Source organism: Lytechinus variegatus, chromosome 7, assembly GCF_018143015.1.
Source record: "Lytechinus variegatus isolate NC3 chromosome 7, Lvar_3.0, whole genome shotgun sequence".
NCBI classification, from domain to species: Eukaryota; Metazoa; Echinodermata; class Echinoidea; order Temnopleuroida; family Toxopneustidae; genus Lytechinus; species Lytechinus variegatus.
Window position 1 is genome coordinate 29,297,081 of NC_054746.1, and position 27,177 is coordinate 29,324,257.

The following is a 27,177-nucleotide window of genomic DNA, read 5'->3' on the forward strand; positions in this document are numbered from 1 at the left end:
CTTTAAAAAAAAAAGTAAACCAGAATTGCTTTACGGTATTTTATATCATACTACGTATCATTTATTGGACAAAAATGTATAGACTCTTTAACAAACCAATGTATTTGATTTTTCTTTTTCTTTTCTACTTAAGAAATATGTTTAAAAAATCAATTAAACTAGTGTGAAAAAAATCCTTTCACTGTAATCAGTCAATAAATGTTAAGAATGTAGACATTTTAAAACAATAAATGCCAATATCAAAATATCTACCTATCTCAAGGTGAATCTTGTCATCCCAGTAATACTATGAAAAAATACACTGGGAAAATGTAGGTCACCTATCTTCATTTAGATAATATACATATAGCTCCTTGGACTATTCCCCTGTACTGATCGGTATATTGGCATCAAATCTTACCCAGCATGCTTTGCAGCTTTACGGCAAGATCATCATAGGCCCTATCAGAGGGAAGATAGTCCAAGATTCTAAGATGTGCCATATCTCTTCAAAACATCCCCCATCAATAAACTTGTACTAAAATCATGACTAAATATGAAAAGAAGCACCTGTTCATGATTTACAATCATCAATAATAAATATTCAAATGAAAAAAACAACCCAAAGTACAGCTAAAAGAGCTAAAGAGTATTTCCATTATCAAGGCATGAAAAAGAAATTCCATCAGAGTTAGGGCAAGAATGAGCATGAGATCATTTTGCTACTACACACACATGGACAAGACTCCATAGCAAGTATATAAGATAATGTATTGGGCTCTGTAACCTAAAAAAGATTCAATCAATTGTTCTCCATAGTTTTACAATGATGGTCAATGTCATAATTGATTGTATTGTTGTGCTTAATACTTTGGCATATTAGAATTTAAAAAAAAATATTCATCTAAATTTTGAACTCTAACTTTCCTTTTGTTTTTCAATCATTATTTTAGGGTTAGAGAATGACTTCAAGATTAATTTCAGTTTGATGGATTAAGACTACAGAATACTATATGATCTAGCTCGTCAATGACTTGTCTGTGACTGAGTGAGAGGCAGTATGTCGACACATCCGTTGTCTTTTGAGGCGAATTGCAAGAATTATTGTAAAGATTACTAGGTCGAAACTTTGATAATAATCGGGTTTTATATAGTGCTTAATACATCGGAACGACATGTCTAAGCACTTTACAGCTATATTATTACCCAAGTCATCAGATTCAATCAGTCATTCCCGCACACAATGTGTACACATCCTCCACTCGCTGGGGAGTATTCCAGTCAGTCGCCGGTTAGGCGCACACAGTTCTGGACAACATATAATGACTTTCACATCCTACAGGGTACCCATTTAGCACCTGGGTCGAAAATGGCAAAGTGTGGATTAACGCCTTGCCAAAGGATGCCAGACCGCAGAGGAATTTCAAACATGCCACCCTCTGTTTACAAGGTGAGAGTCAGAACCACTACATCTTGGCTCCTCCACCTTTACACCAGCATTGGAGGTCACAGGCTTGATCACAATTCTAGCCAATGAGACAGCAGTATTGATATGATGTCATAACTCTGCAATTTGGTGATGGCATTGCTAGATCATAAGATGTGCTGTGTTGTGACTGTTCCAAAATTCACCTTCTCTCATTCAATCTATTAAGACATGTTGAATCGTAAGGTATCGAGCTGACAATCTAGGTCATGTATCTCTATAGTCTCACTTTAACTACGGCAGTTATTACCAAGAGATATTGGAAGTTCTTGATGCTTTGTTTGATTAGAAACCAACTGCCTCAGCTTTACTGATGCCTTCCTTTAAGAACTTTGCGTAGTTGGTTACCAATGGATCTGTGAATGTACTGTAGGAAAAGAGAAAGATTTTAATAGAGATTTATGAATTGAACTTTCCGGGAGATATTAATGATAGTAACATTGCACACAGTCTGTACTAAACTGCTAATGAAAAACATTTGTACCTCATGGGCAACAATCTCTTTACTAATGATCTCTTGAAAATACAACAGCTACAAAATAAATCATGAATGTTCTTAAAATTTGAAAATGCTTAGAAATAATATTTATGACAATGATGCTAAATTAGATCTATTGATATACTAATTTCAGGGCACATGGAACATTATGAGTACTCGTAATGAAGTTGTGGATGAACATGTGTTCATTTTCAGGTAAATGTAATTATACAAGCTCTGCTTTTCAGTTGGCCCTCCCTCCCTTTCAATTATTTATATTTCGATTTGATAATATTGTCTATTGTAATTTTATAATGTTATCAATGTTAATATGTCAATTGTATCATAATTGTAAATATGAAATTGAAAGTGGAAAATAAAATAATTGAATTAAAATTGAATTGAATGCCTAAGAATGCGAATGCAACAAAACACCATCCATTCATCACTGCTGCTTAGTTGTATGGCAGCACATTATTTTTTATCAATAAATCTCAGATGTAAGTCTGTATATGGGGTTATAACAATCCAAAATATTAATGAAACTATTTGACTTTTTCATAAATGAGCACATCTACTGGTTTGACAAATTAACTTAATATGAAAGACAAGAAATCTTACTTACTCAAGTATGCCTGCATTATCATTATTACTGGCATCCAGTAAATCATTGGCATTGATGTGATGAATAACAGTTCCATTTGGCAATGATACAAGCATTTCTACTGGAAAACTGGATGGAGAAACAGAAGAAATTGAAATCGTTATATATCTATATCTCAGTTTTAACCTATCAAGCTTAAAATGTATTAGTATTTTTCAAATGTGATGATGATATAATATCAACAGGGAGTTGTAGAAAAGTTTCTAGAAAGAACCATGTGTAATTAATGCATAGTATAAAGGGGGCTGGTAGAATCTCTGACGAAATGGGTAACACCATTTTAGTTACATATAACAATCCTCATCATCATCATCATCATCATCATCATCATCATCATAATCATCATCGTCATCATCATCATAATCATCATCGTCACCATCATCCACATCCCCCTGGAATGGGATACAAATCTTAATCATTTCCTGTCATGGAAACCATGTTTTCATCACCTCTCAACACCAAGAGCTTAGCCGTCTCCCCAATACCTCTATAAGTATGATTCTCCCTTTTACAAATTCTTTTATTAATGGCTATTCCCATGACCAGAAGTAAAAAAACACATTCTGACAGTTCGTATTTCACTGTCAAAAACGGAATGTTAGGTAGTTCTCCATCAGCCGGAGTTTGTTCAATCTCAAGAATCTAGCCCAATCAGTCCTCTTTGGGATTAACAACCTTTAGAGACCAATTGGATGTTTCATGAAAGTTGTCAGCACTGACTAAATTGACAGTGCTGACAATTTCAGTGAAATCCTTGGTTTTGATTGGCTTAAAGGCACTGGCCTCTGACTGTTACTACGGTAACTGTCAGAGAAAGACAACTTGTAAGTGCTGACAACAGTCCCCTGAAGACATCTTTACCTGTCAAATAGCAGCATATTACATACACAAGATATGAAGCTATTTTGCAAATAATCGTAACTTGTCTAGAAATTCCAATCTCAAAATAAAGAGAAAGATATGTCCCAATAATTGCATCCCTATCACAAATAATATCAAGATCTCATATCAATTACTAAATATATGAATATCATTCTTATAATAAACTTACTTATATTTTTCTAATGACATAGAAGCTAATGCTGCATACTGAGGGTCACTTTCATTCTGTTTGATGACCTCCAGGTCAGCTACGAGTGACCAGCTGCTGACAAAATGGTTGCCTAGCAACTGAAGAACGGGCGGACTTTCAAGAGACGTCTCTCGTAAAGTCCGCCCCGAACCTGGGGAAATAAGTTAAAACACAATAGAACAGTGATTAAAATGAACTATAAATTCTGTGTAATATTTAACACATTTGTAACTGATACTCATAAAATGGATGAATGACATATTTGAAAGCTGGGTCAAAGAGAAAATGAAATTATCACAACATCAAAGAAAAAAATCAAAAGATAAATCACTGACTTCGAAGACTGTTCACTTGTTTTAGCTTTGAGTGTTGTAGTTTTAATTACTATTATTTGGATTTCACATACATGTTCTCTAAATTACAATTAATATTATAAACTCAACCATAGAATACATCATCATTTTGAGCAATTTTACAATAGTGGGGACGGAAAGCGTGACATCAGACTGAAAATATAAATTCCTTGATAAAATGCTCTTAACACACTGAGTTATTAATAAACATTCATGAGATATCCATATAACCAGGGGAGACAGTTCAAGAGGTCTCTAATGACATGAACATACTTTGAATTTTTTCTTCAGTATGGGTTGCTATTGGCATTTTCATGAATTATTCTTGGTGTCCACCATAACAAATGTTACATGAATTAGAGGATTAGCTTATTTTCTTCATGCAAAAACTCAATATCTCCAAGTGTTTAGTTTGCATAAAACATACATTTTGTACTGTATTAAAATCTTAACATAAGGAAAGAACTGATCTGAAAGCATTACCAATTCAATTCAATTAATTTATTTTCTCTTTCAATCTTTTTATATTTACAATGATAGTTCAATATATATATTTACAAAATATAAAATTTAAATCATTTTTATAATACATCAATCATGTGATAGACTACTAAACGTTATAAAATGAAATAAAATTATATGAGACTGATAAAATTTGTATTATCATTTCTTTTTCTCAAAAGAAAACAATTTTACCTCAGCAAGACTGATCATCTAATGCACCCCAGAGTAAGATATGATGAACCAATCTCTTCTCTGCCTGGGCCTTTTTAAATGCTGCATTCAATGGCATATATTCTATCTGAAAGTATATAATCAAATATCCACCAAAATAAGGTTAAGTAAATAATTTCTGGATTTAATTGCATTTTTTAAGCAATGCAGGGGAGAGAAAGCATATATATACAAATAGCATTGCCTGATACCAAAATGTGATCATTTGCTATAAAAAGCCCATCATAGATGATTTGTGGAACAAAACAGGCTTAAATTAATTAGGAAAAAAAGAAAGAAGCACCAAGTGAAAAGTTAACGAAAGCTTTAGTTTTAAAACCATTCCAGAAGTGGACTCAACAGTGCTCATGTGGTGTTAATGATGAAATCTACAAAGAAATATCACATATAATTGGAGTTTCATAACAATTTATAAAAGTTACAGTTGAATTTCAAAGAGCTTATTATTTTCTATTAGACATATAAGAAAGGCTCAAAGATGTATTAAAGCAAATTGTAAAATTCTACAAACCTTCTGGTATGTTGAAATATTCAAATTCTAAAAATGTTCATTGTTGTAATTCTTTGTGATATCCTCCCAAAGCAATGCAGAATATGTATTTTCTGTTTTTCCCCTAAAGACGATTGCAAACTGTCGCTGGGACGCAAACAACATTTAAAATCACAATTATGGGAAATCATTTGTTTAAATGACTGAAGAATCTTTAAAATTATGCTCTGTAAAAATGCCAGCTCTATTTAGAAACATGACACCAAAACACCTTATCAAAGGAACGACCATCACATTGGACATAGTTTTGTGGTAGCCACATATTTTTACTCTCTCGAACATTCAATCTTTATGTTCTGTCACTTAATAGCAGCTAAATACTGCCTGCAGCAAAACTTCCTTTTCTCCTGACCCCACACTGAAGAGATCTCACCTTTTTAAATGGATACATCTCCTTCTCTAACATCCTGAGGGCCTCTTCCATATCAATCTCTTCATCCCAGTGGATCGGCCCACCTGAAGTCTCTTGCTGATTGGACGGTTCATAGATGACATCACCCGACTCTGAGTATATAGTCACCTGAGAGGATGGGTTAGGAGCATTGAGTTCCATCTGTGGCATGAAGCCTATGTCAACCTCCATGTTTTCAACTTCATTGGGACCATTCATCCATTCCATATCTAAACAGAAGAACATGAATAGATGAATAATGAGTTATTTCACAGCACTTATGGGCTTCAGATGGGTCACTACTGGACCTCCACAAATATTAATTTAAATTTAGCATTGCCAGTGTAAGGAATTTAGGCATTCCAAGCAAAATATTCATGCGAGGTACTAATTCATACTCTCCTGGGTCAAGTGTGGCAAATGAAAAACAATGTCTTGCCAATGGGGATATTAAGGCTGTAATGCACCAGGAACATATTTTGAGTCACCACTTTTCTACCAAAACACAGGGGCTGTTGTGCTACAAGGAGATGACCACCAATGCCATCATCTTCAAGAGATGAAAAATAAAAGACATAAAAGACAAGAAGGGAGGGGGGGGGGAGAAGAAAGAATAGTATTGGAAAAGATGGATTATTCGTTGTACATGTAACTGTACCATTTACCAGCAATCATTGTGACTTTTTAAAAAACTCATCCATTACTCTGTGGTGAGAAACATGACTTAATGAAGATTGATGGATGACATTCCAAGAACTCACCAACATTCAAGCTCTTGTTTGAAGGAACATGCATGTTGAAGTACTCGACGTGTGAGGCATCTTTCCTGATGATAAGATGACCTATGAACTGAGCCGGTGTGAACCAGAATGGGTGACTCGGTGGCTCATTCAGTTGAAACTCTGCATGGGTTCTGTGTGAGAAGAGAAGGAATGTTTTCAAAACATTATCTACTATCACGCCACACTCGATGATAGCATTGTGGGAAAACCAAAACCGGTATAAACTTGTAATAATCTAGGAGTTTACATCATCATCATAATAATAAACACAGCATTTATTATGCACCATCTATCTAGTAAACTATTCCGAGGAGCATCATAATAATCTACACTTTCCCACAGGTATCAAATGACTCATTATATCAAAGTTGATTTTTGTATAGTGGTATCTGGGAAACTGCATTACACTTCCAATCAATTGTTTAAAATTGTGATACAAGTAGTGTAGCACACTAATTTCAATCCATTTGTTAATATTTTGGTCAACAAAAATATCTGGGAGGTACTTAATAAAAAATTAAATATGATTAAAATACAGTCATCTGTATTAGTGCAAGAATACAGTCATCTGTAAGTGCAATAATACTCTTGATATTTAATATCAAATCTCATTGCTAAATGATACACAATGGCAAGCATGATCTGAGCATCTAACCAATGCTGTAATATACCTGAGAGGCAGCTGGAAATTAAACGATAGTTTAAGATATGCCATAATACACATTTGTTTAAACATAATAGTAATTTTTAGGAAGTGTTTTACCAACATAATATGTATAATGTACACGTGTATGCTATTGTGTTTGTTTTTGTTTCTAACATTGATCTTTACCCATGTCCTGATACACAATGAATCTAGGTATAACATAAAATCATTGATTACCTAAAGACAATATCCAGATATTCTGCACTGACCGCCTTCACGACTGCCACGGTACCCTGTGGACCGAACCTGGAGTGGACAAACGGCCTTGAGTGGAAGACGTTGAGTAGCCTATGGATGATGATCTCCTTGCCTTTGACCCTTGGTGGGTAGTAACGGTTACTGGACAGCTGGTTGGTCATCATACTGAGTTTAGATTTGATGATGGTGTAGACCTTGCCAACCTGGACATGGTTCTCTGGAAGGAGTGGACGGAAGGCACTGGCTGGGAAGGCAGTGACCGGTTCGTTGGGTGTCATCCAGCCATCCAGTGAGGACAGAGATGACCTGCTGGTCTGAAAGATCACAAGGAACAGGATGTTAGGATTATTTATGTTTTAGTTACCATTTATGGGAATATTTTGCATGCAGAATGAAGAAATACATGTACACACAAAAAAAAAATCACTCGGCTGATCACATGTAATATGGCCCATTAGTAAATAATACTTTCACACAAAACAAAGAATCACAAATTACTTAACATGAAAATTTTTATCATGGGAAAAAAGATCATGGAGACATGATACCTCAGTCGGTATAATGGTGGGCTGGCAATCTTGTGACCTGGTTCAATACCCACTTGTTGTGCTATAGCCCTTTGATAAGACATTTACCCCTTTTACCAGGTCACTCTGTGAGGACCTCAAGCCTTTGGTATTTAGAATCATTTATGCTTTTTTAGCAGTCAGATAAAAAATCAACTTCTATGGAAAGTCAGTAATTTTCACATACATGTATTTGTACTAGTATGTAGTACATTTTGAATAAACAAAACAAAATCAAGAGCAAACTTACAACATCACAAAAGAAATAGCAATTTGTAAATTTTATGGCCTTAATTCTTTTGAGACTCGGGTACAGAAGAAAAAGATATTTTAGCATATTAGGCCATTAGATCAAGACAATATACTTGTTATTCTTATTTAATTATTCCTGCATACAATGGTCTGTTTCAACTGATTGACTAATTAGCTATAAAAACTTTAGGTGATTATACAGACACAGAATTCATACAATGAAAAATCAAATTATAATACTTCATGTATTGTGTTGAAAAAGTACAGTTAACTTGCAGAGAAAAAAGTAAATTTAATATGGTACTCTTTGGACATGCATTATGCATACATTGTAAAACATTCATCATAAGTCATAACATCAAATAAAAAGATGTAATGATTGTTGAACACGAAAAAATACCTGCAAAAAACAAAGAAATTCTATGGGATGAATATGTGTCACATATCCATGGAACCATCGTAATAGGTCCATGATGGAACCAATCAAAATATAGTCATCATTGTTTTCTCAAAAACAATTCAAAATGACAAACAACTCTGCAGGTAATCAACATTCTAGCAGAGTAATTTTACACTTTGATTTTTTCTGTGTTATTCTGCTGTAAAATCAGCTGACATCATGACAGCTGATCCAACAATAAAGGTTGTTGACAGACCATTGGTGTTTGAGGATCATTTTGAGAGGAAGAGGGTGATCAGCAATTTGACTATACGCAGCAACATGAATCATCACCATCATTATGTTCAAGCAATAAACATTGCTAACACAATACATGTAGACATTGCCATCATGAGTACTTCTTGCATGTTATTTTGGATTATCTCAAGTTTCTTTTGCAGAAATTATAATCAGAGGACCAAAACACTTTGATGTTTAGAATAAAACTAAAAGGGGGAAAACCCAAACATTCATTTGAGGGCGTTTTCCATTAATCAAAGGATATACATGTACATGTACATGTAGGCCTACAGTATTATAAGCAAACTGAAAAAAATCCATGTACATGTGTAATTATCATTGTTTACATCAAATTGCTTCCCATCAATCTTCTCTTTCCCAACTGTAGTCAACAAATTTAGGGCAGGGATGATTATAGGCCTACATGTACAGAGTGAGTAGACATACATTCTGCATCTTTTTCACTTATCAAATGAATAAAAGTGTCTGAAATCATTAGGATATGAAATTACAAATTTCTAAACTGAATAATTATACAATAAATCAAAAAATAACATTACACCAGGAATACAGACTGTAAAAACTGAAAAAATACATGTATGTTGTTTTACATAACGGTAAGTACAACATTTAGACCATAAAACAATGTACATATGTAGACAAAAAAGTGAAACTATAAAATGGGTCAAAATGACAAATTTGATCCTTTAATTTCCTTCCTGCCTTCCGACAAATATTATTCCAAACCAACACAGCTGGAATTTCTGAGAGGAATCCAAATGACAGTACAGAATGTAAAAAAAACTTATGTTTCAAACCAATAAATTAAATGAATTTAAAAACCAAGACATTTGAAATCATAAGAGGGAGATCAAATGCTCTGTCATACAACATGTTGTCATGTTGTTATTTTGACAACATTTTACATCTTACTGACATGCAAACAATAGTAATAAGATTTCTTATTGTTATTGTATATATTTTATATTATTAACCGTATCAGACATCTGAGCAAGGCAACTTTGAAACATTGTTGCCTGCTTAAGACTGGGATCAAATTGCCGGTCAATAAAATTCCAATTGTTTATCCACGGGCCCAATTTATTGCCTGCTCAGGAAAGTCAATGAGAAAATGCGTGGAAATGTAGCGGGCAATAAAAAGCAGCGCTAATATCCGGGTATTCTACGCGTTTTTGCACGCGTCCTTGAACCGCGCAGTGCTATACGTCATAATGGTAATCAAGTTAAGACAACGCTGGATACTGCGTCCCCAGGCCAGGGACGCGTCATTTCAATTACGTCACAATGGTAAAGTTCAGAGGCCCAGTCTGCTCAACATGATAAACTAAGATTCTCATTCTAAAAATTTAAAATATCTAGATTTTAACGATTTTTGCTCTAGATGCCTGATTTGGTTAATAATAGCAATATTGACTGGCCTGGGGGCGAAAGGACATATATCGCCCTCACTAAATTGATATCACCCTCGTCTGCGACTCGGGCGATATATGTCGTATCGCCCCGAGGCCAGTCAATATTGCTTTAATGTTTCGTTTACATTTTTACTGAGAAGAGTGGGGTGAGAAACCCCCTCAGTCCCTGTGGTTCCTTGGTCCCAATATGATACTCCAAGGGTGCATTTTGATTCTGCAGAACCCAATCTAGGATAAAGTTAAATTGAACGCACCAAAGATGCCATCATGATTCTATATTGATTAAATGCATCGTTAGCCATAGTCTCAGGGGAATAGGCCTACCTACCTACTGTAGATGTAGTGACTGAAGGTCTCAGGTCGACAAATCACATAATTGCGTGATTTATAGTCACCTTGCTTTTACATAAAGTATGTGTATGTACATGTAAATGCAGGAAGTGACAGAGCATTTTTCATCATGAAAGTTTCTATAATTTTGTTGTGAGGAGATTTATTACAGACCTTTTCCTCCTTTTTGTTAATACATGGAAATGTCTCAGCAAACTTAATGCCAACTACCATGAGATTTTACGTTTAATGTAAAACAAAGAGGCATAACAAATAAAAAAATTACTTAAATGAACAAATTGTCTCTGTAACATCTTTTAACCACCCAGTTTGTAAACCCCTAAAATCTGGCTGACTAATCAAAGGGTTTTGAGGAGATATAAACTTATTCAAAAAAAAATCTGTTCAAAATCCTCATTTGGAGAGACAAAATTATGAGTTAACTTGTCAGCAATTTTTAAAATGTGTTTGAAATGAACAAAATAGAAAAAAATACCATGAGCAGATCTAAAGGCCAAATTATATTATTTTCCTTCAGGATACTAGGACAGTGAGCTGTGGACACATAATGTAGGCCTGTATTCTGAAGGAAGGTTTAACTTAGACCATGGTCTACAACTGCTAAAATAATAGGAAGCCAAACTTGTCAAAATTATGTTTACATTGTATTCCTCTTCATGGTTTACCATGCTCTTTTTTTAATTCTTTGATGGTGAAGACAACTTCTTCTTTATCTTCAAAGACAGTTATTTGAAAATCAAATGGGCTTATTCATTTAACCTCTAATCTTACAGATTAATGTCACAACTAGCTTTCCATAGTTAAACCACAACTTTAAACCAGATTTTGAATAAAACATGACTTCAGAATACAGGCCATAGAACACAGAATAAAAAATATACATGTATGAAAATAATTTTAATCTAAAGAGTTTCACTTTCTTGTTAGCAACAACAAATGTCATAATGCTTTGAGAACTTGTGTGATTTGATTCATAAATAAAAAATAAATAGATGACTTTAGTTTACATCATGACCTGGTGAAAACTATTCTGCACCCAGTTAAAGCTTACAAATCATCATTAAAACCACCCATTATCATATTAATGCAAAAGGTGGAGGGGTACATACATGTACTACAAACAAAATATGAATTCTGATGCCTGTTGCATAAAATAGTAATTCTGCCACCCAACAGTAACTTCCCTGGAAATAATTCCAAGGTACGATAATACGCCAGTGGCGGACTGTACCAGACTGGAAGAAGAATTTTTACGTACCAACTGTTGAGAGGTGCATGTGCAAGGTTTTTATTTACAATGCTAAACTTTCAATAACATTGGATTCCACCCATGGATACCTCACTGGATGGCAAAATTAGTAAATTACCTGGTAAGAATAAAATTTATACAACGGGACCATTTCTTTTTCTTACCAAGAATGATTGATCCTTTGATTTGGACATGGTGTCTTGCTGAAGAGGAATAAAGTGTGCTTCTACAGTCAAGACCTCTTCAGCTGGGTCCAGATCCTCATCGCCATAGGAGAAGTCTCCTCTCTGTTTAAAAAAGAAACAAAAACAAAATAAAGTCAAACTATAAGACAGATGTCAAATAACATATTAATACTCCTCCTCAAGATGTCTTGGGTGCAGAAAATAGGTCTACATTGTATTTCTTACAAATGCTTTTTTGACAGAAGGTTTCTTTTAGGTTCACAAAATGTTATTCACTTAAATTATGCAGTTACAGCTTTTCAGACCAGGGGAAGAACAGGGTACATGTACATGTGTGTCTCAATTAAAACAGGAGATACAGTATGTGCAGCAATGCCAATTTTGAGTAGGTGGGAGGGGGAGAGGGGGGCATGTGCCTATCTTCTGGATGAAGATTTGTGTGAAGGAATTCATACTGATATGTGTCCGGGTTCGATCTCTTGAGACCACAGAGGTTTGTGTGACTTGGGCCGAATACGACTGAGAAGGTGACTGGTGACAGATGTACAAATAATACTTAGGCCTACGTGTACATGCTTTGCATACATGTACTACGGTCTGACAAGTGCGTCAACTTCTATGAACCTTAAAAATACAGATTTGACTGTATTTTCAGGTTGATTTTTTGTGAATGCAATTGAAAACAGATAAATCTCATTTTTCTACACTACAATACATACACACACTCTGCATCCTCTTGCACCAAAACACTTTTGTCCCATATCCTAAGAAATTCCTGCCAAATATGTTAAACACAATGAATTGGGAAAAGACATCTCATTCTCAGTGTACACATTTATCACAAGGACTGCCGAAAATACAAGACAGATCTAAAACTAATGACGATGAATAGTACCCAGAATAGACAACAAACAATGCTCAACCCAACTACCCAAAAGACCTTCTCTCTGTACCAACACACTGTACCTTTCAATTTCATTCACACAATACAATGGTGTTACATAACATTTCATTTGAATATAGGGGAAGAGAAAGAGTTTGTGTACAAAAGAAGGGCGTGCGTGTAAGCAGGGAGTTCCCAACTCCCTGGTTTAAGACTTGAGTTGAATATCTTTAAAGGACAAGTCCACCCCAGAAAAATGTTTACTTGAATGAAAAGAGAACAATCAAACTAGCATAATACAGAAATTTCATCAAAATCGGATGTAAAATAAGTTATGACATATTTTGAAGTTTCACCATTTTTCACAAAACAGCACAATTCAGTGACATGCAAATGAGACAATCAATGTCCTCCACTCACTATTTCTTTTGTTTTTTGTTGTTTGAATTATACAATATTTCATTTTTTACATATTTGACAAGAAGGACCAACTTGGCTGAACCATATAGTATCAAACAATGCTAATTCCACATGTTGAGGAGGAATTGAACATTGTTTCACTTGACATTGAGGAGAAAATTAAAATATTTCCTATTTCATATAATGAAATACAAAAGAAATAGTGAGTGGTTGACCTCATCAGTCTCCTCATTTGCATACCAACCAGGATGTCAAACACTGCATACAGTATAACTGTTTTGTGAAATTAAGCGAAACTTTAAAATGCCACAACTTTCTTACTTTACATCTGATTTTGGTCAACTTTTCAGTGATATGCTTGTTAGATTTTTCTCTTTTTATTCAACTCAACCTTTTGTTGGAGTGGACTTGTCCTTTAACAGTTGAACACATCATCAGCTTGTCTTTCAAATTGTGTTTTTTAATTATTATTTTGAGACCATACTGTTTGTATCAAGCACATGAAGGCAGTCTATGTAAAAGTTGGTTAACTTTATGATACTCGAGACAATCATTGCTGAAACCTATTTTATTACAAGGGAGACATGTTTTACATACTTGCATGTGTATGAAATAACTTTCTTCATGTTAAAAATGAGAAAGGGAAAATAGAGACAGTGGCATCAGCTCACTTCATGATGGCATGCATATAATTGTTTTTACAGAACTTTATAACATTTGAAATTAATAACTTTATTATTTTCCATCAGATTTTCATTGAATTTCAGTATTTTGCTCATTGAATTTTACTCTATTTAGATAGAATTTTCAGCCTGGACCTCTCCTTTAAATGGAAATTAAGAAAATGCTTGTCAATGATAAAACAAGTATGAAAAGCAAATGATTCTAGAAGGCATTGGATTCTACAAAAAAAAACTTGCATATTAAAAATACAACTTTAGTAAAAATTGAAAATAAAAAAAGAATTCAGGAATCCATTAAAAAATTCAGAAAAGTGTAACATTTAATAAAGTACCAGTAACAAATTTCTCCCCCCCTTATCTATAATACCTCTTCAGTCTTCTTATGAATATTATGTTTTCATAAGAGACTGAAAAGGCAGATCTATCATCTGGTATTATGGTTAACCATGCACAGGCCATGCACTTAACATGCATTATGTAATAGAAATCATACCAACGCTTTATCAAAATAATAGCTAAATAATGAAAAAGTTGGTCAACAGAGTTCAAGTAACATAGTAAAACACAATTATTTTCCAGACATCATTCATCATCACCACCATCATCATCCATCATCATTATCATTGATCATCAATTCATCATCATCATCACCATCAATTCGTCATCATCCTCACCATCCTCCTCCTCCTTATCATCATCATTACCATCACTATCATCATCATCATCATCATCAATATTATGAAAGTTGGAATTGGAATACATGTACCTCCGTGCTGTCTTCAATATTCAGTCTTTCTAAGAGAGGTTCAAATTCAATGACATTTAGATGGCCATCGCCATCTCTATCATAAGCATTGAAGATGCTAACTCCCTCCTCCCCAATGGTAAGCTTCATTTCCTCCATCACAAATTTCTCCATCATGATTCTGTTTGCGAAGTTGCCAGCCAGCACAGCAGCCACGGCCACCAAAATGGACAGAAACGTCAGTCCTTTCCACCCGCATCTTCCCCGGTTAGAACGTCTAAAGGTCGGAGGGTATTGATCAGTGGTTTGGGTAGCAGAATCAACAGAGCCAGTTCCCGCAGAGCTGATGGGGGATCGTCCTTCACCGCCCCGATCATGGGACGGCTTTTTTCGATCTTTCGACGGCATCGCTGGTTGTGGATTCCTCCGTCCTGATCTTTGGGTATTTTGAATTTAAACCTTATGCTTAGTTGGCTCCATGGATCTACATACTGCCCAGATGACGGTACAAACAATAAACACCATAAAAATAGCGAGGATGGAGAGTATTAGCGTCACCATAATGATCTAATTCCTTGTAAATATTGTTCTCCCCTAAAACCCGGAAGTGACAAGCCACACGTGTTACCGTTAATACGCAGTGCATGCGGTGAACCTTTGGCATGCACGGTGCATGCACAGAGCGGAGGCGGAGCAATGCATTGTAAACAAAGTCTCTGACTGTCGGTGATATCCATCTGAAGCTCGGTCCCACGTACTCACATCCATGGTCACATTTGTTCTACGGCGGCCGTACGGCGAGTCGAAAACAGCCGTTTTTAACATTTTTGTCCAACTACATGAAGGTGATTTTAATCGAAATTGATAAAACGGCTGTTTTCGACTCGCCGTACGGCCGCCGTAGAGCAATTGTGACCAGGGTCTCACATCCATGTATCAAAAGCGATTAATCCATAAGGAGGGAGTGTACAATTTATTTCAAAGGTTGAAATTTAATAAGAATCAACGTCATGGCCCTCCGAGCAATATGGGTGATACCATTGCCAGGCAACGGACCTTCTTCAGTCCTATTTTCAAGGTTGTAAATCGTTTTTACTACGTTACTAGTTACACTCACTAGAATTTTGAAGAAAAGTTAAGTCAAGACGTTATGACAAACTAGAAGTAGAATTTAGTCTCATCTGATAAGCGATAATCTATTACCATAACTATAAAAAACAGTGAGCTGTAACTTACTAACTTACAGCTCACTGTTTTTATAATTATGGTACTAGATAAGAAGAAGTAGATCTACAGGAATATAGATTTATCATTTAACAAAGAAATGAATTCTGAATTTGAAAAAAAGGAAAGCAAATTAACAAGGCAACAATAGTCAAAACTGACTAGTTTGCCTATTCAAAATAACATCAACTTTAGATGAGGTAATTTGTCAATGAATGACATATGCTTATACAAGTCATTGCTAATCATACCCATGTACAATGATGTAGGTACTCTATACCGAACAGAATTTTGGTCTGAGTGAAGAAGACAATTACAAGAAGAACTTGGCTGTTGGCAATATTGTTTGGAAGTAATGTCAGACAATTACAATTATTTATAGGCAAAGGCTCTGCCTAAAGACATAATAATTGGGGATTGTCTGACAGCAGTTTGAAGCACAAACCTTTTAGTGGGCCTACTATTATATTGATTTGTGTGATTTTAAATGATTCCAGATATACCATCTGAATAAAATATTATATTTCTCAGAGAAATTGCAGTGACTCTGTCTGGAGAGAGAGAGGGATGATGCTAAGTGTAACAGTACTAATTAAGTTGTTATATCTATCAGGAACTGGGGGGGGGGTTAATTGTGATTTTCTATGTGGTCAGCCCCTTTCAAAACTATTCCATGGCAGTTTAGATGAGTTGACCCTGTAAGAAAGAAAAAAAGTTTCATGTTCCAGATTTGACATGGATAATATCCAAGAATTTTTTTTGTATTTGTAAAATGAAACATTGATTTTTTTTATACAGATTTTTGATAATGAGATTACAAAGCTAAGCAATAAAGTTGATCATCATGATGAAATTCAAATCACAGATCTGAGAGATATTTTATTCATATAGATATGGATATATTTTTTACCTGTATTATTTTTTTGGTGTGTGTGATCAACATTTGGCAGTCTTGTGTAAAATGAAAATCATTGTTCAATGTTTAATGCAACAGAAATGTAAACAAAAAATGTTTTCATGCTTGAAATATAATTTTATTACCTCGGATTTTATACTTTTTTAACCACTGTGCAATCTTCATGCAAACTGACAGGACATACCCGACTGTAGAGAAAAGAGCGAAGATCTATGGAGAAGATGCTGATAGGAATGACTATGTGAAGATTCCAAATGAAATAGAGATCTACAAAGCTGTAATTGATGAACTTGGTCTGCAGCATCCTTCCCACAAGGTAATCATGCAAGCAAGGTGGAATAATGTTATGTTGATAATACTAGGTATTTAAATGGAAATATATCTTGACTGGGGATACAAAACCTTGCATGATGCATCCATATTTTTGGAAACTACAGTATACGGTACTCTACAAAATTTGATCTTTTTTTTATTCTCATGAATATTTGAAATTTTTAATATTGGATTTTTGTCACACGTCAGATGTTATGTTTTGTATAAGAATATTAATCCATCTTTTTAAAACAATCATGCATATATATTTTATTGAATTTTTAAAATGTAGTTTTAGATTTACAGTATGCAAGGATTCCAAAGTATGATAAAAATTCAAGGATTAATGTCTTCATGGTAAATCGAAATTAGTCAACTTTCTCAAATACACATTTTTAAGAAAGTAACGTGTCTGGTGTCTCCCCCCCCCATGAAAATTATGATAATGTAGTGCATTCATGTTTTAAAAATACTTTCCCTAGAACACCTTGTATTAACAGAGTTTTCATATTTGGATGTATTAATTTTTACACTTCTATAAATTTAATCCAACAGTTTATAGATTCCAGGGATAGCTGTGACAAGGTATATCAGAAACCAATCTTTGAGCTCACTGTCAAAGAAGGGAAGTTATGGCCTGTCATCATGATAGAAAAGGTAAGAATAATCCAATAATAATAAAATGATAAAGAGTCAAACTTTGCCACGTTTTCACTCTTGTCCTTTCTGTTTGTATCTATCAAGCTCCTCCCCCCCTCACTCGAGCACTCTTTTACCATTTCCCTTGCTTCTGTCTAATCTGTGACTCCATTTGAAATCTGTAATTGCTTTGTCTGCTCGTTTCATAGAAGCATCCACAAACTTGATTTTGCTATTCATTGAGAATTTATTAAAATTAAATGAAATACTGCCAAACCTATTCAATATCATAGTACGTTTGAATTAATGTGTTGGAAATGTGCTTTTTAGTTTGTCCAATTGATATCCTGGGTTTATGTGTTTTCTATTACATTTGACTATGATTTTCTTTATTTAAAGGTGATTTATGAAAAAAAAAACTTCCCATGATTTTCCTTCAAGATTACAGATCTATCTTAGGCTTTTTTATTCGTAAAATCCATGAAAATATGAAAAAAGTTATTTATCATCATGTAGGCCTATATTTGAAGAGAGGAGAAACATGTTTATTGATTTCATTGTATTGATGTAATCCATTTACCATTTTCTTAATAGTTTGGATTATTATACATTTGCCTGCCTGTGGTTGAATTGACTTCATCATCCAGACCACCTCTCATTGATATGTGAGTTCTTTTTATCATAAGTTAATGTTTTGACTACCAAATTCTGCAACTTTCATATATGTTGTGCATAAGAGTAAGACCACCTTTACAATGCTTTAATCTGTTATCTAACTGTGGTGCTATAAAACAACTTTACTATGCCATGCCAAATTAACTTTCCAAATATATTCCTGATTTTTGAAGAAAGCCATATTGATTTGTATTTCCAATTAGCTCTGTTGTATTGTGACAATATGTGTTATTACTATTAAGCAGATGTGATATATCGATAATCATAAGCCTCTAAGCCTTGCGTTAACATATTTTAGTTTACCACTTTCAACAAGATTTATTTGCCATTACCACTGCTTTTCCACACCTTTGAATATTTTATATTTCCTTGCATTTTTATTTCACTTTGTCTTTTAGCCCTGGTGTATCTATGGGATTTTCTCTCCTATTCCAAATGGCAGAAGTAGTAGGGGCTCTTCCAAGGAATGTGAATGAGGTGAAATCCCATAATTCCACTTGTAAATGTGTTCTCTTGACTCTTACAAGTATTTCATACGTGATACAACTAAGATTTAACCCTTTTACTTTTGTATTTCTAATCTTATTCATTGCAAAGATATTATTTTATCTCTGACATTTCTTTTGCGCAAATAATATAGTATATACTAGTATTTTGGAAGTTAATGTATTGAACCCAATAATGCATTTGGATTCAAGATATTCATCCGAAACATAGCTGTATAGGACAGGGCTTAGAAGTAAGAATTTAGGGTTGTTCAATCAACTGTAATATACTGACACTAGATTTTATGAAAAAGCATTGTGAATACCTGAATTAATGCTACATCCTTAAAGATGCAGCTAAAGTGGCTTGCTGTAGGTATTGTTAGCCAGATAAACTAAGATAATAGCTCTATTACGTGAGGAATTAAGTACAATGTACAAAGCATTACTGACATTCTGAGAGTGTGCATTGGTGTAGATCTATGACATCACAACGTCCAAGTGGAGGATGATAGTTTTACTACTCATATCTATGCCAGTGGTTTGTCATTCATAAAACTAGATTCCATTCTGGGTGACGGACATTGCCTGTTACAGTGTATTATTTAAAGAATGGTGCATGAATATTGAGTTCATTATCTGATTTTGACAAGTGCAGTCTAAGGAAATTACCATGGACAGGTCAATTGACCTCAGGCTAGTAATCTGATTAAAATTTTTTTTTCTTGTGATTTCATTTTTCTAGTTACATCCTAAAGTTCAGGAGCTATACTGCTACCTATCACAAGCAGCGCCCTTTGGATCGGTTGTTGATTCAAATCCAACCACAGTAAAATCTTCCATCAGCGGTCTCATCAACACACAGTCAATTTCTGCTCACACAAAGGTATAGCATCATGACCAATATTTCTGTTATATTTTGATTTAATTAATTATTCATTGCGTTATACAGAAGACATGATATTGTGATAAAAAAATAGAAAATCATATATTTGCATATTGTGGATCTAATCATCAAATTTAATTGTAATAAAGGCTTTGTAATAAGAAGAACAGAATTTTCATTTGAATTTTACTTGGGGATACTAATAGGCTGAAATTGAAAAAAGATATGAATTGATTGAGCATTATAAGATTGGATGTTGATATACATGTGACTATAGAGGAGAGAAGATAATATATGAAGAGAGGAACAAGACACAGATAAGGATGGGAGGGTTTGGGGATGGAGAGATACTAGTAATAAAGCCAGAATCCTCATAATATTTTTTTGAAACTTTGTAGCAACCTGCATGGCGTCCAGTGGTCCCTAAAACCAAACCTCAGATTCACTTTGCCATAACAGAGCAGATACGTGCAGTACTGTACAACAGACCGGATATTGATGATGTCTACCAACTTTATGGAACTGTCACTTGCAAGGTATGTGTTTTGTAAAATGAACTACAATGCTAGGGTAAAGCAGTTGAGATAAAAAATAAGACAAAATTTAGAACATGGGCCGAAAATATTGTCGACAATATATCATCAAGGTCCAAGGAAGTATCAAAGTGCCAGCTGATACAGAGATGGATCCTAATTTGATAGGAGTTTCTATTGAAATTCTATTGAATAACCTCACCATCTGCCATAAAATATCCCTTTACTTTAATCATCCCCTTGAATGATTTTTCTGTTATTGCATTGTAATTTGCCATGCATTTTTTAAATAAATGCTTCACAAAATGCCTTTTATGTGGCAGGTTTTTGCGATAGACTGTACAGACCTTTGTAGACATATTTCCCCATCAGCTTTTCATCAAATTTGAGAAGTAAAATTATTTGCTGTGTAAGATTGCCGACCATTGAAGGCTTCTATTAAAATTCATGTATATATGCATATAGCAAAAATTTCATTCAAATGAAGAACACTTTTATCTTTTTTTTTTCTGAAGGCTGACTTGGAGGGTGCAATGCCAGAGGTATCCATGAATTTGGCCGTTCCACCGGACATACCCCCACTGGAGAATCTCATCATACATCCTTGCGTGGCAGCAACAGACCCCTTGAATATACAACCAGGTTGGTCCACCCACTTGAAAGATTTTTTTTCTCCCATTTTGCAATCTTTTCCATTTTTAGTGAATGATTCAAAGTTAGATGTTAAAAAAGTCTGAATTCTTAAAGGAAAATGAAACCTTTGAAACAAGATAGCTTATTTCAAAATAGAAAAATCAAAGAAACAGATCAACGAAAGTTAGAGAAAAATCGGACAAATAATGAGAAAGTTATGAGCATTTGAATGTTGTGATCACTAATGCTATGGAGATCCTCAAATTGGCAATTAGACAAAGATGTGTGATGTCACTGATGAACAACTCTCCCCATTACTTTAGTACATATTTCACTTAAATTGCCTCTTTTATCACATCTATCAGTAGATCATGTGTTCTTTCTATAGGAGGGCATGTAATACAGATTTTTAAAGAATACATCATGAATAGAGTTTGTATCACCACAAGATAAAGCAGAAAGAGACATTTTGAGGGTATTTTATATTCCATCAAAGGGAAAGTTGTTCACATGTGACATCACACATCCTTGACGTATTGCCAATTGGAGGATCTCCATAGCATTAGTGATTGCAATATTCAAATGCTCATAACTTTCTTGTTATTTGTACGATTTTTCTCAAACTTTCTTTGTTCTTGTTCTTTGATTTTTCTGTTTCGACACAAGCCTACTTATTTCAAAGGTTTCATTCTCCTTTAATATTTAGTGTCAGTTTAGATGATTAATGATTAAAGTACACCACAAAATATCCAAAATAGCTAAAATCACCTGCCCAATAAGTTTTTTTTAATGATAATAATGACCTCATAAGCATAGGATAGGAAGACAGTGAAATGATACAGTCTGTGTATATGTTCGTGAAATACTAGTGTTCAGACAGATTTATCCAGAGCTTATTATAATATAAGGATGCTAAATGTTCTCAAACTCATTTAATCAAGAATAATTGTCACACAGTTTTAAGATTTGAAGTATACAAGTAATCTAATACAATTTATTGGGATGTTTCATCTTTACCAAGGCCATATTCTGGCTTTGATTCTTACATCAAATTGATAAATGATGGTTTAAAGGACAAGTCCACCCCAACAAAACTTGATTTGAATAAAAAGAGAAAAATTCAACAAGCATAACACTGAAAATTTCATCAAAGTCGGATGTAAAATAAGAAAATTATGGCATTTTAAAGTTTTGCTTCATTTCACAAAACAGTTATATGCACATCCCAGTCGGTGTGCATATGAGGAACTGATGACATCACTCACTATTTATTTTATATTTTATTATATGAAATATGAAATATTTTTATTTTCTCGTCATTGTCATGTGAAATTAGGTTTCATTCCTCCCTGAACATGTGGAATTCCATTATTTTAACATTTTGTGCTTCAGGCAAGGAGGTCCTAATCGTCAAATTCATAAAAATTGAAATATTGTATAATTCAAACAATAAAAAATAACAGAAATAGTGAGTGACATCATCGACTCTCTCATTTGGATATAACTGGCTCGTTCATATAACTACAGTGTATTTTATTAAAAATAACGGAAACTTTGAAATGTCAACTATCTTATTTTACATCCGATTTTGATGAAATTTTCAGCATTGTGCTTGTCTAATTTTTTCTCTATTGATTCAAATCAACATTTTTCTGAGGTGGACTTGACCTTTAAAATTATAGAGAAGGCTTATTAACAATATTTCTCCCATCAATTGAATTTCAGGAGAAGTAACTTCCACAGTACGAAAGTTTCATTTCAATCCACCCAGCGAAATGTTCATTCTCTGCCACTACACTGCAACAGCTCCCTCATCTGACCAAACTAGCACAGTCACATCTTCCAGCAGACCACCATCCGTAACCATGGCAAGATCCGCAACACCCACCTCCATGTCTAGGTCAAACTATTCATTACGAGAATCAAGACTGGAAACCCCAACAAGAGGGTCTGTGACCCATCGAGAGGTGGTGACGCCTTCTTCAGAGAGGTCGTCTTCTCCGACACCATCGCAGCTGTCCTTTCAATCACTAGCCACACCCTCTGAGTTGCCGATAAAAGCTGCTTATGAGATGACTGGTGATGAGAGAGAGGTGCAAGTCAAACTCAGGCTCAAGCTGAGTGGAAGTGTCAAGAATTCTTTTGATTACTTTGAAGTTCAGATTCCTTTCTTCAATAGGTAAAATCCTTGTTGCTTTTAAATTGAAAGATGTCAATAATGACAAATTGTCATTATCTTACAGTTAGACGTGGGTTTTTCATAGCTAATCAAAGCTGTAAATACTGTAGTTGTCTGATTGGACAACTTGTCAGATGACAAATGTTGATGAAACTCTCACCGAGTAACCCTCTTTTTGTCTTTGCAGAGGTGTGGTGGTAGGGGTAGATGTGAATCCAAGCATCGGCAGTGTGGTCCTTTCTCAAGACAGACATAGATTAGGGTGGAATCTTGGTCAGAAGCTACCTTCAAGGAGTCTTGAAGCCAGTCTACAAGCAACTGTTCAGTTTGGACCTGAAGAGAAGGATGTCAACAAGGACCCCTTCTGTGTTGGACTCAACACTTATGCCTCTGTAAGTAATGACTACTATTCCTTCTCCTCCAATGGTTTTCCTTTACTATGTTGAACTTTACTTAAGTTGAACTCTCCTTAAAGCTAAATGAAAGTAGTTGTAGTAAAACACTGATTTCGTGAGAAAGTCTGTAAAACCATGGTTAAGTATTACTATATCATTGTGGATCTATATCTCGTACAATTACATTAACTGAACTTTGTGAAATCATAAAATGTAAGCTGAAAAACGATCACACTGGAGATCGCCAACACAGATAGGCACACGTGGGACAGTGTATATTATTATTTCTGGAATAAAGACCCGACGGAAGGAGGGGGGTGGGGAATTCTACACATATAACTCTTGTTTTTCTATCAGTTAGGTCTTAATTCTTGTGCCTAAGGATGTAATGGTGCCTACTCCTTACTGGAAAGTGCTTTAACTCCCATCACGTGGACAATGAAGTAGACAAATCCAGTTACATGTAACAGTGATAGAAATAGATAAACAGAATATAATTGACAGAACTTTTGAAATAATTCATGAAATTTGTTGTTTTTTCTATGATAGATCTTCTTCAAGGTATCAGACTATACACACAGTGGATGTAAAGTGGATACTCGTTCAGTTCAAATACAACCGAGTTCAAAGGTCAAGGTCACATCAGGTTTGTCACTATCTGTTTAAACTCTTCTTCAGACTGTAATCAATTCACACTGTTTGTTACCATAGAATTCCAGTTTTCATGTTTAAATTTGCCTTCAAGCAATCTTTTGTATTGTATTTTATGTTTTAAAATGCATGTATGAAATACTAAATTTTTTAATATTTGTTTTCTGAAAGGGAATTCTGCAAACCAAGTTGAATATCTGAATATATGAGCCAAAATGGGCAATGGGAGGACTAGAAATTAGAGATCTATACACCTCTTTTCAATCACCCATCTGTGTCCACCACGTCAAGCATTGTTAATAAAGTATAGTTATTGTCTCCCCGTTAATTTTTATTTTACTTCAAACAATGGGAACCATGTTCTCAACAAAAGTTTTTTTTACCTTTTAACCTATTTTTCTGCCACAGTTCGAGAATTCTTATCAGTAGAGTACAAGGTATGGAACTCTCAAGGGGACGCCCTCTCTTGCCTTCCACCAGTCATGCAGGAAACCTGATCAAAGGCACTTCATCAGGTATGAATGCAGACAAGCCGTTGACTACTAGGATGCAAGATACAATCGATACATGACTCAAATATCTTTCAAGTTCTAACTTATATAATTTTAATGTGAACATTCCAAAATGATACAATGATGTAAAGAGTTTTCTTCAACATCAATGGCTATGAATCAGTATATGGCAGGTTTTGTGAGTTGTGACCCCAAAATATCCTCTCCAAGCACAACAGACTGGAGCCATCCATTTCAGCATTTCACGTCCTGTTGATTCACATTATTAAAGCATATCTATAATAATCGCCTTATTTTATCCTTTATGTTGGTGACTAAAGGTTTCGTCCAAAGTCAACAACTTCAACTCTCTTGCTTTTGAATCTTATCAAAGCAACATCACTTTCATTGCATGACTCTTCAAATCTTGATAAAGTTATGTTTATGCATATAATTTACAAAACATTGCTGACAAGTTTGCCATTTAATTTTTTGATGTGTATTTTGTTCACTACATCACTTGCAGATAGGATTCCAATTTGAAACAAATGAAAATAGCATGGGGAAAGTAAACTGAAATGGAAATGATTTTAATTTGATTTGCATAAAGATTTTATTTACCCAGTACTTTTATAGAGAAAGCCAGCCAATTACATTCCGTTTTCACTTGATGGATACACACATATATCAGATATGATTGCTCTGTGATAGCATTAAGGTGCACACTCATGAGCATCGTGATATAGGACATGTCCTACAGACTAATGTAGGCTTTCTAGAAACAGGCAAACAATTGCAACTAATACCTCAGTTACATTTGCTCTACGGCGAGTCAAAAACGGCTGTTTTAACATTTTTTGTACTAGCTACACATAGGTTGTTTGAATAAAAATAAATAAAATTGCTGTTTTTACTCGCCGTAGAGCAAATGTGACTGAGGTATCACTTATCAATTTTAGGCTCCAAAAATCAATCATATTGTTTACTTTACAGTTACTTACAATTTGCAATTAATTGCTGTTCTGCTTCAATCAACGGAAAATAAATTGATTTGCTCTCATGAAATTTGATCTTATCACTTACAATTTTTAAACCGCCAATTGCAAATAAATTTTCTTGCAACTCCCCCTTAGCCTCAAATAGACTTGCATTGTGTTATTTCGAAAGATGCCCATTGTGATGTGATGTATTTGTAATATGAGATAGAGATATATTTATTCAAATAAATTTATTAAAACTTTGAAAAAAAAAATGTTCTGATGCCTCTTTCATTGTTGTTTATTTTCACATAATACATTATAGGGCCTAATAACAGTAGAATACAAGTCAGGAAGCAAAATTATTTGCCATTCCTATGTTGTTGTTTTTCTCAACTATAATTCTTTAAGTCCCAATCAAAATCATACTTCTAGAGATGTGAGTCCTTCATTAAAATTATACAAGAATAAATACTCAAAAGCACATTAAAGTTTAACCGCTGCTCTATAGTGTGTGTCTCTAAAAGGAAGCATACTGTATCAGCTGCTATTTTCGCGCACAGAATTTTTCGTGCATCACAGGTCCTGACATTTTTGTGGGTTGTTGAATTCGCAATCAGAAGATGAAATAAACACTACCATAGCATTTCAGAGAAGCAAAAATAGTGCAAAACATATGCAAAAATATGCTCTTCTAAGCCCCCCTGCTGATGTATCTTTGCTCTTGGGGACATTGGCACTGATTACGTGGAGCGTTGTGGCCCAGTGGATAAGTCTCCGGACATTAAAACAGAAGGTCATGGGTTCGAATCCCAACCATGACGTAATTTTCTTCAGCAAGAAATTGATCCACAATGTGCTGCACTCAACCCAGGTGAGGTAAATGGGTACCTGGCAGGAATTTACTCCTTGAAATGCAGTGTGTGTAACAACTGCACTGCTAAAGCCAGGGTAATTATGCTGCATATACTGTAGAGCGCTTAGAGACTTCTGACAAAGTATTAAGTGCTATATAAGCAAGTATAATTATTACTAAATGTGCCAATATTGTCGTTAAACTTGTGGCCAATTGGCAATTCACGAAATCCGCTAAATAAAATTTCCACAAAAATAACAGCTTATACAGTAATGATTCTTCACAAGACCACAAGAGGCAATATATAAACTTTTTTCCTTACAAGGTATTTAAAGCGATCATGGTAATTATTCACTCAAATCCCAGATGCTATAATACCACCAATATTATGCACATATCTGACTTACTATAAAATTGCCACATACTGTATGTACATTGGCAGTTCCACAATATCTTTCATCATTCAAAAGACTTTAATAATAATG

At 34.5% G+C, this 27,177-nt stretch overlaps 2 protein-coding genes across 3 annotated transcripts; one reads left to right on the forward strand and one right to left on the reverse strand.

Annotated features, from left to right (window-relative positions):
* Positions 1–1,748: 1,748 nt before the first annotated feature.
* Positions 1,749–15,595, reverse strand: LOC121418933 (selenoprotein N-like). 2 transcript variants are annotated; one of them, XM_041613153.1, is made up of 9 exons: positions 14,862–15,595; positions 12,089–12,211; positions 7,374–7,708; positions 6,470–6,621; positions 5,691–5,938; positions 4,729–4,834; positions 3,659–3,830; positions 2,569–2,676; positions 1,749–1,832 (listed from the first exon to the last, which is right to left on the reverse strand). In XM_041613153.1, the coding sequence occupies exons 1-9, from the start codon at positions 15,246–15,248 to the stop codon at positions 1,751–1,753; spliced, it is 1,713 nt and encodes a 570-aa protein (XP_041469087.1). In that variant the 5' UTR covers positions 15,249–15,595; the 3' UTR covers positions 1,749–1,750. The 2 variants fall into 2 exon arrangements, with proteins under 2 accessions (XP_041469087.1, XP_041469088.1); XM_041613154.1 differs by lacking the exon at positions 14,862–15,595 and adding an exon at positions 12,829–12,885.
* Positions 15,596–15,768: 173 nt separating this feature from the next.
* Positions 15,769–26,086, forward strand: LOC121418934 (AP-5 complex subunit mu-1-like). The gene is made up of 12 exons (XM_041613155.1): positions 15,769–15,918; positions 17,158–17,296; positions 17,848–17,949; positions 18,526–18,596; positions 19,005–19,083; positions 19,837–19,977; positions 20,376–20,513; positions 21,026–21,152; positions 22,869–23,322; positions 23,510–23,714; positions 24,267–24,363; positions 24,777–26,086. The coding sequence occupies exons 1-12, from the start codon at positions 15,851–15,853 to the stop codon at positions 24,863–24,865; spliced, it is 1,710 nt and encodes a 569-aa protein (XP_041469089.1). The 5' UTR covers positions 15,769–15,850; the 3' UTR covers positions 24,866–26,086.
* The last annotated feature ends 1,091 nt before the right edge of the window (positions 26,087–27,177 follow it).